Source organism: Argopecten irradians, chromosome 14 (assembly GCF_041381155.1).
Source record: "Argopecten irradians isolate NY chromosome 14, Ai_NY, whole genome shotgun sequence".
NCBI lineage: Eukaryota > Metazoa > Mollusca > Bivalvia > Pectinida > Pectinidae > Argopecten > Argopecten irradians.
The window spans coordinates 1,083,287-1,099,256 of NC_091147.1; the positions used below are offsets into that span (position 1 = coordinate 1,083,287).

The 15,970-nt window shown below is 35.3% G+C and overlaps 2 protein-coding genes across 2 annotated transcripts in view; both read right to left on the reverse strand.

Moving 5' to 3' along the window:
- The window catches only part of LOC138308343 (uncharacterized), a 93,304-nt gene that overhangs the window by 62,608 nt on the left and 14,726 nt on the right, over positions 1-15,970 (reverse strand). The gene's annotated exons all lie outside the window — the stretch shown is intronic.
- LOC138308076 (serine-rich adhesin for platelets-like) lies at positions 504-15,257 on the reverse strand. The gene is made up of 4 exons (XM_069249024.1): positions 15,179-15,257; positions 13,012-13,647; positions 10,291-11,924; positions 504-563 (listed from the first exon to the last, which is right to left on the reverse strand). Exons 1-4 carry the CDS (start codon positions 15,255-15,257, stop codon positions 504-506), a joined length of 2,409 nt encoding a protein of 802 aa, XP_069105125.1.

A 15,970-nucleotide genomic window follows, 5' to 3' on the forward strand; every position in this document is an offset into this window, starting at 1 on the left:
TCCTACATCTAGTCCTTAACAAGTCACCCAAACACTGTCAACAACATCAGGACATCCTACATCTAGTCCTAACAGGTCACCTAAGCACTGTCAACAACATCAGGACATCCTACATCTAGTCCTAACAAGTCACCCAAGTACTATCAACAACATCAGGACATCCTACATCTAGTCCTAACAGGTCACCCAAACACTGTCAACAACATCAGGACATCCTACATCTAGTCCTAACAAGTCACCCAGGCACTGTCAACAACATCAGGACATCCTACATCTAGTCCTTACAAGCACCCAAAGACTGTCAACAACATCAGGACATCCTACATCTAGTCCTAACAAGTCACCCAAACACTGTCAACAACATCAGGACATCCTACATCTAGTCCTAACAGGTCACCTAAGCACTGTCAACAACATCAGGACATCCTACATCTAGTCCTAACAAGTCACCCAAGTACTATCAACAACATCAGGACATCCTACAACTAGTCCTAACAGGTCACCTAAGCACTGTCAACAACATCCGGACATCCTACATCTAGTCCAAACAGGTCATCAAAGCACTGTCAACAACATCAGGACAATACCCAGTATTGGTCAAGCTTGTTATGATATAGTTCTAGCAGAGTTATCTATCTCCTAGAGACGTGATAAAATATATCTCACAAAATATATATAAATACAATAAAGCAATCTCGGAAAAGATAGATAAAGATATGAAAGAAACATTACATAATTAACAAAATATTGTCGGAACAGCATATATGTAGGAACTTTGGTCACTTATCAAAAACAGTTTCACAAGACCCTAAGAGAAAATATACCACAAAAACTCCTGAGACATAAGCATAACTTTCCATGGATAAAAGGAAACATTGTTAAGAAAAAGAACAAATACAAACAATTTCATTACAACAACAACAAAAATCCACCAAATGTACTGCTCTTAAAACAGTGAAAGCTGAAATACAACGTGACACTAGCACAGAATATTGGGAATATATTGAAAACATGATTTTAGATATCCAGGAAAATGACCTGCCTAAATGTAAAAACCCGTTTACTTATATAAAGTCCCAAAAAAACAAAAGTAGCAGCATACCACCCCTTAGAAAAAATGGTCACATCTAATGATAAAGCAAACATTCTTAACACACAATTCCAAGAAGCCTTCACGCCACCTGCAAGAATACTTATCCATGACAAAGGCACATGTCCTCATCCGACCATGAATAAAATAACGATCTCAAACAATGGCGACCCTAGAAAAGCCTCTGACCGAGATGAAATCAATGGAAAAATTCTTAAAGAGTAAAGTACTACCATTGCTCCAATCCTAAAATTGATCTTTGAAAAATCACCAAACCTTGGTGAAGTACCACGTGACTGGAGACATGCAAATGTCTGCCCTGTATTCAAAAAAGGGGATGAGCACAACGCCATCGATTATCGCCCAATATCCCTCACTTTTTATGTTGTAAAATCTCAGAACATTTCATTTCAAAGATCGTTATGAATAACATTGAGATAAATAACATCTTGTACAACTACCAACACGGTTTCCGCGCAAAAGGATGATGCAAAACCCAACTCATTTCTCTCATTCAGGATTAACCAAAGCAAACAAAGTGACTTAATAGAAATGGATTTCGTAAAAACATTTATCAAAGTTTCACATCCTCACATCCATTATAAACTTAACTACTATGACATTGATACACAGACCCAAAACTGGATATCTTCTTTCCTCTCTAGCCGAACTCAAACTGTCATCCTAAATGGTGTTAAATCCAGCATTGTACCTGTGACCTCTGGTGTCCCTCAAGAAACAGTACTCGGACCAATTCTCTTTCTGATCTATATTTATGACCTTAGTGAATATATCAAATACAGTATACTTCGCCTCTGAGCTGATGACAGTATGATTTACAAACAAAGAAACTCTGTTGACGACAAACACAACTCCAACAAGACATAAATGCCGCAGCGAGATGGGAAAATGATTAGCATTTGAAATTCCATCCAGATAAATGTACAGTCCTAAAAGTAAACAAACACGCAAAATCCCACTCCTATGATCATCTCCACGGCCACACCCTTGTAATCAAAGATTCGGCAAAGTACTTAGGCGACACAGTCCAATCCAACGTAAAATGGGACAAACATAAAAATTATATTACATCCAAAGCAAACAAGTCATTAGGCTTCTTGAAACTAAATCTGAAAATCAAATCCTAACAAATTAAAGATCACGCATATAAAACCTTAGTTCGTCCAAAACTAGAGTATTGCTCATCACACTTGGATCAACATCTTACAAATCAGATAAATCAGATAGAGAAAGGTAAACGGCGTGCTGCAACATTTACATGCTGCCGTTATCGTAATGACGACCTGAACTGGTCTACCCTACAACTCCGTAAGTTTCAAAGCTGGCTTATCAGATTCTATAAGATAGTAAATCACCATGGAGCCCTATAGCCTTATCGAATTCTGACTCCAAAACAAATCAGGACTCGTTTTAGCCATCATAATCCAAACACTTTCGTGCAAATTCTAACCAAAAACGATTCATATCAGGTTACATTTTCCCCACAAACTATGTATAATTGGAACATTTTACCACAGACTATGTATAATTGGAACAGTTTACCACAGACTATGTATAATTGGAACAGTTTACCACAGACTATGTATAATTGGAACAGTTTACCACAGACTATGTATAATTGGAACAGTTTACCACAGACTATGTATAATTGGAACATTTTACCACAAACTATGTATAATTGGAACATTTTACCACAGACTATGTATAATTGGAACATTTTACCACAAACTATGTATAATTGGAACATTTTACCACAAACTATGTATAATTGGAACATTTTACCACAAACTATGTATAATTGGAACATTTTACCACAAACTATGTATAATTGGAACAGTTTACCACAGACTATGTATAATTGGAACAGTTTTACAACAACTTGTATAATTGGAAAACCCACAAACTATGTATAATTGGAACATTTTACCACAAACTATGTATATTGGGAACAGTTTTACCACAAACTATGTATAATTGGAACATTTTACCACAAACTATGTATAAATTGGAACAGTTTTACCACAAACTATGTATAATTGGAACATTTTACCACAGACTATGTATAATTGGAACAGTTTACCACAAACTATGTGTATAATTGAACATTTTACCACAGACTATGTATAATTGGAACATTTTACCACAAACTATGTATAATTGGAACATTTTTACCACAAACTATGTATAATTGGAACATTTTACCACAAGACTATGTATAATTGGAACAGTTTTACCACACAGACTACACAGATATGTATAATTGGAACATTTTACCACACATTTTACCACAGACTAATGTATAATTGGAACATTTTACCACAGACTATGTATAATTGGAACAGTTTAACCACAAACTATGTATAATTGGAACATTTTACCACAGACTATGTATAATTGGAACATTTTACCACAAACTATGTATAATTGGAACATTTTACCACAAACTATGTATAATTGGAACATTTTACCACAGACTATGTATAATTGGAACAGTTTACCACAAACTATGTATAATTGGAACATTTTACCACAGACTATGTATAATTGGAACAGTTTACCACAAACTATGTATAATTGGAACAGTTTACCACAGACTATGTATAATTGGAACAGTTTACCACAGACTATGTATAATTGGAACATTTTACCACAGACTATGTATAATTGGAACAGTTTACCACAAACTATGTATAATTGGAACAGTTTACCACAGACTATGTATAATTGGAACAGTTTACCACAAACTATGTATAATTGGAACAGTTTACCACAGACTATGTATAATTGGAACAGTTTATAATTGGAACAGTTTTACCACAGACTATGTATAATTGGAACATTTTTTATTACCACAAACTATGTATAATTGGAACATTTTACCACAGACTAATGTATAATTGGAACAGTTTTACCACAGACTATGTAAAATTGGAACAGTTTACCACAGACTATGTATAATTGGAACAGTTTTACCACAGACTATGTATAATTGGAACAGTTTATTTTACCACAAACTATGTTTATAATTGGAACATTTTACCACACAGACTATGTATAATTGGAACATTTTACCACAGACTATGTATAATTGGAACATTTTACCACAAACTATGTATAAATGGAACATTTTACCACAGACTATGTATAATTGAACATTACCAACATTATAATGAACATTTTACCACAGACTATGTATAATTGGAACAGTTTACCACAGACTATGTATAATTGGAACATTTTACCACAAACTATGTATAATTGGAACATTTTACCACAGAACTATGTATAATTGGAACAGTTTTACCACAAACTATGTATAAATTGGAACACTTTGTATAATTGGAACACCACAGACTATGTATAATTGGTACAGTTTTACCACAAACTATGTATAATTGGAACAGTTTACCACAAACTATGTATAATTGGAACATTTTACCACAGACTATGTATAATTGGAACATTTTTACCACAAACTATGTATAATTGGAACAGATTTCTACCACAGACTAATGTATAATTGGAACAGTTTTTACCACAGACTATGTATAATTGGAACATTTTACCACAGACTATGTATATAATTGGAACATTGAACATTTTACCACAAACTATGTATAATTGGAACAGTTTACCACAGACTATGTATAATTGGAACAGTTTTACCACAGACTATGTATAATTGGAACAGTTTTACCACAAACTATGTATAATTGGAACATTTTACCACAAGACTATGTATAATTGGAACATTTTACCACAGACTATGTATAATTGGAACAGTTTACCACAGACTATGTATATAATTGGAACAGTTTTACCACAGACTATGTATAATTGGAACAATAGTTTACCACAGACTATGTATAATTGGAACAGTTTACCACAGACTATGTATAATTGGAACAGTTTAACCACAGACTATGTATAATTGGAACAGTTTTACCACAAACTATGTATAATTGGAACAGTTTACCACAGACTATGTATAATTGGAACAGTTTACCACAGACTATGTATAATTGGAACAGTTTACCACAGACTATGTATAATTGGAACAGTTTACCACAGACTATGTATAATTGGAACAGTTTACCACAGACTATGTATATAATTGGAACATTTTACCACAAACTATGTATAATTGGAACAGTTTACCACAAACTATGTATAATTGGAACAGTTTACCACAGACTATGTATAATTGGAACAGTTTTACCACAGACTATGTATAATTGGAACAGTTTTTACCACAGACTATGTATAATTGGAACAGTTTACCACAGACTATGTATAATTGGAACAGTTTACCACAAACTATGTATAATTGGAACAGTTTACCACAGGACTATGTATAATTGGAACAGTTTACCACAGACTATGTATAATTGGAACAGTTTACCACAGACTATGTATAATTGGAACAGTTTACCACAGACTATGTATAATTGGAACAGTTTACCACAGACTATGTATAATTGGAACAGTTTACCACAAACTATGTATAATTGGAACAGTTTACCACAGACTGATGTATCATTGGAACAGTTTACCACATACTATGATATAATTGGAACATTTTAACCACAAACTAATGTATAATTGGTAACAGTTTTACCACAGACTATGTATAATTGGAACAGTTTACCACAAACTATGTATAATTGGAACATTTTACCACAGACTATGTATAATTGGAACAGTTTTACCACAGACTATGTATAATTGGAACAGTTTACCACAGACTATGTATAATTGGAACAGTTTACCACAAACTATGTATAATTGGAACATTTTTACCACAAACTATGTATAATTGGAACAGTTTACCACAGACTATGTATAATTGGAACAGTTTACCACAGACTATGTATAATTGGAACAGTTTACCACAGACTATGTATAATTGGAACAGTTTACCACAGACTATGTATAATTGGAACAGTTTACCACAGACTATGTATAATTGGAACAGTTTACCACAGACTATGTATAATTGGAACAGTTTACCACAGACTATGTATAATTGGAACAGTTTACCACAGACTATGTATAATTGGAACAGTTTACCACAGACTATGTATAATTGGAACAGTTTACCACAGACTATGTATAATTGGAACAGTTTACCCACAGACTATGTAATAATTGGAACAGTTTACCACAGACTATGTATAATTGGAACAGTTTACCACAGACTATTTGTATAAATTTGGAACAGATGTTTACCACAGACTATGTATAATTGGAACAGTTTTCCACAGACTATGTATAATTAAACAGGTTTACTATGTTTTATTTGGAACAGTTTAACACAAACTATGTTATAAATTGGAACAGTTTACCACAAACTAATGTATAATTGGAACAGGTTTACCACAGACTATGTATAATTGGAAACAGTTTTACCACAGACTATGTATAATTGGAACAGTTTACACAGACTATGTATAATTGGGAACAGTTTACCACAAACTATGTATAATTGGAACAGTTTACCCCACAGACTATGAATAATTGGAACAGTTTACCACAGACTATGTATAATTGGAACAGTTTACCACAGACTATGTATAATTGGAACAGTTTACCACAGACTATGTATAATTGGAACAGTTTACCACAGACTATGTATAATTGGAACAGTTTACCACAGACTATGTATAATTGGAACAGTTTACCACAGACTATGTATATAATTTGGAACAGTTTACCACAGACTATGTATAATTGGAACAGTTTACCACAGGACTATTTTAATTGAACAGTTTACCACAGGAACGTATGTATAATTGGAAACAGGTTTACCACAGACTATGTATAATTGGAACAGTTTACTCACAGACTATGTATAATTGGAACAGTTTACCACCTAACTATGTATAATTGGTTCATTTTACCACAGACTATGTTAATTGGAACATTTTACCACAGACTATGTATAATTGAACAGTTACCACAGACTATGTATAATTGGAACAGTTTACCATCAGACTATGTATATATTGCAGGAACAGTTTACCACAGACTATGTATAATTGGGATACAGTTTACCCACAGACTATGTATAAATTGGAACAGTTTTACCACAGACTATGTATAATTGGAACAGTTTACCACAGACCTATGTATAATTGGAACAGTTTTACCACAGACTATGTATAATTGGAAACAGTTACCTCAGACTATCCCCAATTGGAACAGTTTACCACAGTCTATGGTAATAATTGGAACAGTTTACCACAAACTATGTGTTTCCTGATACAAATATATGTACTTTGTGTCATTTTCGTTATCTGTCGAATCTTAATACTTTACTCTAACGTTAACGCTACAGATTCAAATCGTCAGATAGTTCGACAGTTATTCGTCGCACAAGTAATTATAATAATACAACATGCATTCTATTAATCATGTCAATATCAATAATGAATATAATTACGACTCTCTGTCTTTTAATCACGTATATCACATTGAGTGAAGCTGAGTTTATAACCATTCTCAGATCGGGGCTAGGCCTCCATTGTTCTGATAGGAAAAATGACGATGTCATGAATTTACATTCCTGTGTATAATATTCGCCGTTACGGATCGTAACAACCACTACCCAATTTTTCCGAGACACGATCGCAAATTCAACAAGACCGTATCACTTATCAACAGAATGATGAAGAAACAACACCCTGACATCATTTGGCAACACGACAGAGACTCGTTGAAGACAACCTCAATCCGAGCTAAAGATGGTACACACCTGAAACCGTCGGCGGAAGTTGCTTTCTCCAACAGCGTTGACCGGGCCATCAGACACATGAGGGCTTGATCTTATAATCAGCCAATCCTTTATAAAAAAGGCCATTTTCATGGCTACCCAAATATCACAAAAAGACCCATGAACACTCGAAAATACGCAAATTATATATCTTTAGCATAAATAAAAACAACTGAAAATTGACACGTGTATACTTTTTATAATATAATTATAAATAATTGACGAATACTTCTTAAAACTAAAAACATATATTTAATCAGAAACATATCTGACAATATGAATTAAATTTTATCGTATTAGTTCACCAGTTAAGTTTGGCCTCTATACTGGCATTACGTGCAACAAAGTACATCAAATAATTACCAGAATATGATATCGGTCGTTTAATGTATATCAAATCAATTCAGATAACCTGAAAAGCAGATCATTATGTATAACACTTAATCAGCATTTTACAATTAAAGGCAACAGCAAAATATCTTTCAAAACGTCTGTAAATAGCAAATATTTATTTATTTTATGGAAAACGATCTTATTTTAATATCGTCAACAAATTTGTGAGAAGAATATACCTACATGTAATTGCACATAATCAAACACATTTGTTTGTCATAGTTAATCCCCGTGTATATACACATATTTTACACATAACCTAGACAGTTATTCATTTGTTACCGTTCGTATCGAACACTTCTGAAAAATAGGTGCAAAATACGTAGCTCAAATGACGAGACGCGTGAAAGAAAACAACAAAAGATAGGAGAATAGGATATATATGTATTTTTGAAGGGTAAAAAATGAATTGTAAACATACATATTTTACAGGTACAATCGGCTGGCGGCTGTACGTACTGTAAGTCTCGTTTCACAAGGTAACGTTTACCTGTGTAAGCCGTGTGCTCAGCCGTCACGGCTCGGCGCGCCCGCTCGATGTAAGCACCGAAATGTGTTAATACTAGCGCAGAAACATTGAATATAAACGCAGAAACATTGAATATAAACGCAGAAATAAATAAATACTGGCATTACGTGCAACAAAGTACATCAAATATTACCAGAGTATGATATCGGTCGTTTAATATATATCAAATCAATTCAGCAAACCTGAAAAGCAGATCATTATGTATAACACTTAATCGGTATTTTACAGTTAAAGTTGTATGGTCTATCACTTTCGCTCTTTTTGTCATAGTGAAAACTGTTTAAGTGTTATACACATTTTTCCCCGTCTGTCCGAGGTTAAAACTTTGTACTTTTACCACTTTTTATAAAGTTGCAGCACTGGAAGTATTTTTAATTATAGAAGTAAAAAAATCTTTTTAACGTGTACACGTCAAAAATAAACTCGAAAGATGCCGAATCATTCCGAACTCTTCCGAACATCGTCGCGACAATCTCGAAGTAACACGAGAGTTGTGAAACCAAATGTCAACAATTTTTTTCATACAAAACATGCGGTCGACCTCAGCAGACTGGATCTACAAAGAAAATAATGCTTGCACATTACAATATTTGATACACACAATATTGAATTACGGCAATGTGTGATTAGATGTTTCAAATACTCGCTCTGTGGACATATACCAGCACGATTTGCTCATATTAGCCAGAAGGAAAACGTAAACAAACACATGTGCGCTTACGCTAGTTACCTGGATCACCACAGGACGTGTGGACATAAATCACGTGGTACGATTCGGAATGCCGACAAAAGCCGAAGGTACTGAACATGGCGATGATTGAAGGCGCTGTATTCAAAACCAGGAATATATGATCCCTAGATTTCAGCGCTCTTATAGGCCGACATATTCTTTTGGGGAGCTTAATCAATAAGTTACATGTGCATGTTCAAATATCAAATGTTTAAGCAATGTATCGTTACAGTGAAAATTACCAGAAATACAACTATAAAGGCAACAGCAAAATATCTTTCAAAACGTCTGTAAATAACAAATATTTATTTATTTTATGGAAAACGATCTTATTTTAATATCGTCAACAATTCAAATTTGTGAGAAGAATATACATATATGTAATTGCACATAATCAAACACATTTGTTTGTCATAGTTAATCCCCGTGTATATACACATATTTTACACATAACCTAGACAGTTATTCTTCTGAAAAAAGGTGCAAAATGCGTATCTCAAATGACGAGGCGCGTGAAAGAAAACAACAAAAGATAGGAGAATCGGATATATGTTTTTTTGAAGGGTAAAAAATGAATTGTAAACATAAATACTTAATTTTGTTAATCGAATTGGAATTCTGAGGAAAAGTCTTAATATATAGGGTTAATACTGAATAAAAAAGCACATATGCTAATCCTGCCGAAACTTCTTAAAAATTAAGTATTCTGCCGTTATTCTAAGAAGTTTCGGCAAGATTAATACATTTTGGGTTACCAGTGGATCTGTGGCTGATATGTGTAGCTTTGTGTGAAGTGTGTTGTCTGTGGCTGATATATGTAGCTTTGTCTGAAGTGTGTTGTCTGTGGCTGATATATGTAGCTTTGTCTGAAGTGTGTTGTCTGTGACTGATATATGTAGCTTTGTCTGAAGTGTGTTGTCTGTGGCTGATATATGTAGTTTTGTCTGAACCGTGTTGTCTGTGACTGATATATGTAGCTTTGTCTGAAGTGTGTTGTCTGTGGCTGATATATGTAGCTTTGTCTGAAGTGTGTTGTCTGTGGCTGATATATGTAGCTTTGTCTGAAGTGTGTTGTCTGTGGCTGATATATGTAGCTTTGTCTGAACTGTGTTGTCTGTGTCTGATATATGTAGCTTTGTCTGAACTGTGTTGTCTGTGGCTGATATATGTAGCTTTGTCTGAGCTGTGTTGTCTGTGGCTGATATGTGTAGCTTTGTCTGAAGTGTGTTATCTGTGGCTGATATATGTAGCTTTGTCTGAACTGTGTTGTCTGAGGCTGATATATGTAGCTTTGTCTGAAGTGTGTTGTCTGTGGCTGATATATGTAGCTCTGTCTGAACTGTGTTGTCTGTGGCTGATATATGTAGCTTTGTCTGAAGTTTGTTTTTTTGACTGATATATGTAGCTTTGTCTGAAGTGTGTTGTCTGTGGCTGATATATGTAGCTTTGTCTGAACTGTGTTGTCTATGGCTGATATGTGGCTTTGTTTGCAGTGTTCTATCTGTGGCTGATATATGTATTTTTGTCTGAAGTGTTTTGCCTGTGGCTGATTTATGTAGCTTTGTCTGAAGTGTGTTGTCTGTGGCTGATATATGTAGCTTTGTCTGAACTGTGTTGTCTGTGGCTGATATGTGTAGCTTTGTCTGAAGGTGTTTTGTGGCTGATATATGTAGCTTTGTCTGAAGTGTGTTGTCTGTGGCTGATATATGTAGCTTTGTCTGAAGTGTGTTGTCTGTGGCTGATATATGTAGCTTTGTCTGAAGTGTGTTGTCTGTGGCTGATATATGTAGCTTTGTCTGAAGTGTGTTGTCTGTGGCTGATATATGTAGCTTTGTCTGAACTGTGTTGTCTGTGGCTGATATATGTAGCTTTGTCTGAAGTGTGTTGTCTGTGGCTGATATATGTAGCTTTGTCTGAAGTGTGTTGTCTGTGGCTGATATATGTAGCTTTGTCTGAACTGTGTTTGTCTGTGGCTGTGATATATGTAGCTTTGTCTGAAGTGTGTTGTCTGTGGCTGATATATGTAGCTTTGTCTGAACTGTGTTGTCTGTGGCTGATATATGTAGCTTTGTCTGAAGGTGTTTTGTCTGAAGTGTCTGTGTTGTCTGTGGCTGATATATGTAGCTTTGTCTGAAGTGATATATGTAGCTTTGTCTCTGTGTTGTCTGTGGCTGATATATGTAGCTTTGTCTGAATGTGTTGTCTGTGCTGTATATCTGTGCTGTTATATGTAGCTTTGTCTGAAGTGTGTTGTCTGTGGCTGATATATGTAGCTTTGTCTGAAGTGTGTTGTCTGTGGCTGATATATGATTTGCTGGTTGTCTGTTTGTCTGATATATGTAGCTTTGTCTTGTCTGTGGCTTGTCTGTGCTGATATATGTAGCTTTGTCTGAAGTGTGTTATCTGTGGCTGATATATGTAGCTTTGTCTGAACGGTGTGTTGTGTGTGTGTCTGATATATGTAGCTTTGTCTGAACTGTGTTGTCTGTGTCTGATATATGTAGCTTTGTCTGAAGTGTGTTGTCTGTGGCTGTTATATGTAGCTTTGTCTGAAGTGTGTTGTCTGTGGCTGATATATGTAGCTTTGTCTGAAGTGTGTTGTCTGTGCTGATATATGTAGCTTTTGTCGGTCTGGTGAACGTGCTGTGTGTTTGTCTGTTGTTGTGGCTGATATATGTAGCTTTGTCTGAAGTGTGTTGTCTGTGCTGATATATGTAGCTTTGTCTGAAGTGTGTTGTCTGTGGCTGTATATGTAGCTTTGTCTGAACTGTGTTTTCGTGTCTGATATATGTAGCTTTGTCTGAATGTGTTGTCTGTGCTGTATATGTAGCTTTGTCTGAACTGTGTTGTCTGTGGCTGATATATGTAGCTTTGTCTGAATGTGTTTCTGTGCTGATATATGTAGCTTTGTCTGAACGTTTGTCTGTGCTGTATATGTAGCTTTGTCTGAAGTGTGTTGTCTGTGGCTGATATATGTAGCTTTGTCTGAACTGTGTTTTGGCTGTATGGTGCTTGTCTGAGTTCGTGCTGATATATGTAGCTTTGTCTGAACTGTGTTGTCTGTGTCTGATATATGTAGCTTTGTCTGAAGTGTGTTGTCTGTGGCTGATATATGTAGCTTTGTCTGAAGTGTGTTGTCTGTGGCTGATATATGTAGCTTTGTCTGAACTGTGTTGTCTGTGGCTGATATATGTAGCTTTGTCTGAAGTGTGTTGTCTGTGGCTGATATATGTAGCTTTGTCTGAACTGTGTTGTCTGTGGCTGATATATGTAGCTTTGTCTGAAGTGTGTTTTTGTGCTGATATATGTAGCTTTGTCTGAACTGTGTTGTCTGTGGCTGATATATGTAGCTTTGTCTGAAGTGTGTTTTTTGCTGATATATGTAGCTTTGTCTGAAGTGTGTTGTCTGTGGCTGATATATGTGCTTTGTCTGAAGTATGTTTATCTGTGGCTGATATATGTAGCTTTGTCTGAACTGTGTTGTCTATGGCTGATATGTGTAGCTTTGTCTGCTGTGTTGTCTGTGGCTGATATATGTAGCTTTGTCTGAACTGTGTTGTCTATGGCTGATATGTGTAGCTTTGTCTGAAGTGTGTTGTCTGTGGCTGATATATGTAGCTTTGTCTGAAGTGTGTTGTCTGTGGCTGATATATGTAGCTTTGTCTGAAGTGTGTTGTCTGTGGCTGATATATGTAGCTTTGTCTGAACTGTGTTGTCTGTGGCTGATATATGTAGCTTTGTCTGAAGTGTGTTGTCTGTGGCTGATATATGTAGCTTTGTCTGAACTGTGTTGTCTATGGCTGATATGTGTAGCTTTTTCTGAACTGTGTTGTCTGTGGCTGATATGTGTAGCTTTGTCTGAACTGTGTTGTCTGTGGCTGATATGTGTAGCTTTGTCTGAACTGTGTTATATGTGGCTGATATATGTAGCTTTGTCTGAACTGTGTTGTCTGTGGCTAATATTTGTAGCTTTGTCTGAACTGTGTTGTCTGTGGCTGATATGTGTAGCTTTGTCTGAACTGTGTTATATGTGGCTGATATATGTAGCTTTGTCTGAACTGTGTTGTCTGTGTCTGATATATGTAGCTTTGTCTGAACTGTGTTGTCTGTGGCTGATATAATATATTACCATTAGATATAACCATGGGTGGGTGATGTGATACAGACTACCAGACCCACATGTCTATGTATATATTTTACACTTTCCGTATTTTATTATCTATATATGGTGACCACACGAGGTCATACGTGGCCTCGAGAGTGTCAGTTACATCCTGCCAGGTGTTACCTACGAAATATCAAAACATCTCGATAAAACAATAGACATGATATAAACTATGATATAAATTTGAATGGAGAAACATAAAAACTAATAAGGATGATAGAACCAGAAGCTCCGGAACAATAGACGTTAACTTCCTCATCCATCATAAATGTAAATAATCCTAGTTATACTCTTAGGAAAATGAGAAAGGATGACAACCACGGAACGACTAGGCCAGGTGGCATTTTAACAGATTCAAATTGGGCCTTTAAAAGTTTCCTGAACATTCCATTCCTTTATTTAAAATTCCCTATAGGGAGGAAGAAAAAATCTTGTGGGCGATATCACTGGATAAATAAAAGCTCGGTATGACTTGAGTTGGTTTCAGAGGTCATCTTTACAGACGTCTTCAATTTCAAAACATTTGCCTATGGATGTTTTAAGTAAAGGGGCTTTCCTGTTGGTATTTTATGTTAAAGTGAACAGTCGGGCAAGGATGGCTAAAGTCTGTAAAAATAGTGTGAATGTATCCAGTATAATATCTTATGAAATAGAAAAATAAAATCTCTCGCCAAAATCTGTCTGCGTACGAAGAAATTAATTTAAAGTAATAGGAATCCTAAAACGTCCTCCCGGCTGACTATGTCTGTGGTTACATTTACACGCAGCCTCGCTTTCAATGCTTTCAACTTTCCTTTACTTTAATGGTCAGAACTGGGAAACGTAAGCAGAACTTGGCCGTCGTATTAATATGTGAGAACTTTTGGAAGGCCAATGAACGCATTAGACTGGTTTTCTTTGCCCGGCTATTCACTTTAAGAAACTTTTCTTAAATTCTATAATACTTTCCTATGAGTATTTATGATTATTCTTTAATATATCCTACTAGTGTTTTATGTTAAGAAGCTTTCCTTAAATCTTATAATAATTTAGTTGATAAACATTCTTTGGAAAAATGAATGTTACTAAAACAGTGATCAAACCTCAGATTGTAAATGGAAACATCTCCTGATGACAATCTTAACATAATAAACAGTCCCCATTAAAAATCGGTGTTAAATTTAACATCAGTTCATTTAATTTTGAGACTGTTTTTGTAATAAAACAAATAAATAGACACAAATAATAATAATAAAAAAACAACAACATAGTTTAGATTGTTTTATGGTTTTATGTTTTCAATATTAATACATTTCACGACCATATAAAGGCACATGTAAACAGATACCAACGTTGGAGATACTTACAGCTTATAACCTATACCATGCCCGATACTCCATGGGTTACTATCACTGTCGATAGCCTGGTCTTTGTCCTAACAAACTGAAGGCTCTGTGTTAGAAAACAGATGAGACACGTAACTTGGTTTATAGACACACTGTATATAACTGTGAAGTAGGGTGTGGATTTAAGTTTCTGTATGGCTGTGATTGTCTGTGCCTTCAGTTTTGCTGACATATTCCAGTGGTGGACATAGCGACAGTGATAGTAACCCTTGGAATAACGGGGACGGGTTAACACCAAATCAGACATATATAACACTATTAAATCTGGCCAGCAGATCACATCAGGATTTGTAATTTAAATTATTGAAGTACTTCTCTTCAAACAGAAAATTAGAAACCAAGATAAGATATTAACGCTCTAGAGATATATGAAATAGGTCATATCAGTGTGTACATTGGTAGTAGCGGACACTGTTAATCCCGTGTTTTACTGCCCCTACCAGATAACGGATGGGAGTGGCTGTCTGGTGTGTTTACATTTCTTACAAATAAATCATCAGATATTACATCAGACCTTTAAGTTGTAGTTCTTGTAATTTCACTAACGCAAACTCTCATAAAAAATACAATCTGTGAATATGGATGCTTATATATGTTGGTTCAGATCCATGAAAGCACTAATATACTATTGACATAGCGGTAAGTGTCGCATGAATTATCACACGTTTTGAAAGAACCGCCACAGTCAACGCTATGTTTCAAACTTTTAGGTAATATCGGAAAACCGAGTTGCATCACGCGACCGACATCAGCGATACCCGTATAGATCGGAACATCTCGAGCGGTATCACGTGGTCAATATCGGCAATACCCGTACGGATCGAAATAGATCGGAAGAGTTCGGATACTTCCGAGCTATTTTAAACGAGTGCACGTTAAAAATCA

What these genes read in the sequence shown, in the direction of transcription:
- LOC138308076 (XM_069249024.1), bottom strand. Translation starts at nt 15,257, where the DNA reads ATGTCAGCAAAACTGAAGGCACAGACAATCACAGCCATACAGAAACTT. An exon ending in TATCAGCCATAGACAACACA is followed by an intron (nt 11,925 to 13,011) that starts GTTCAGACAAAG and finishes AACACACTTCAG; the next exon opens with ACAAAGCTACATATATCAGC. An exon ending in TATCAGCCACAGATCCACTG is followed by an intron (nt 564 to 10,290) that starts GTAACCCAAAAT and finishes TGTTGTTGACAG; the next exon opens with TGCTTTGATGACCTGTTTGG.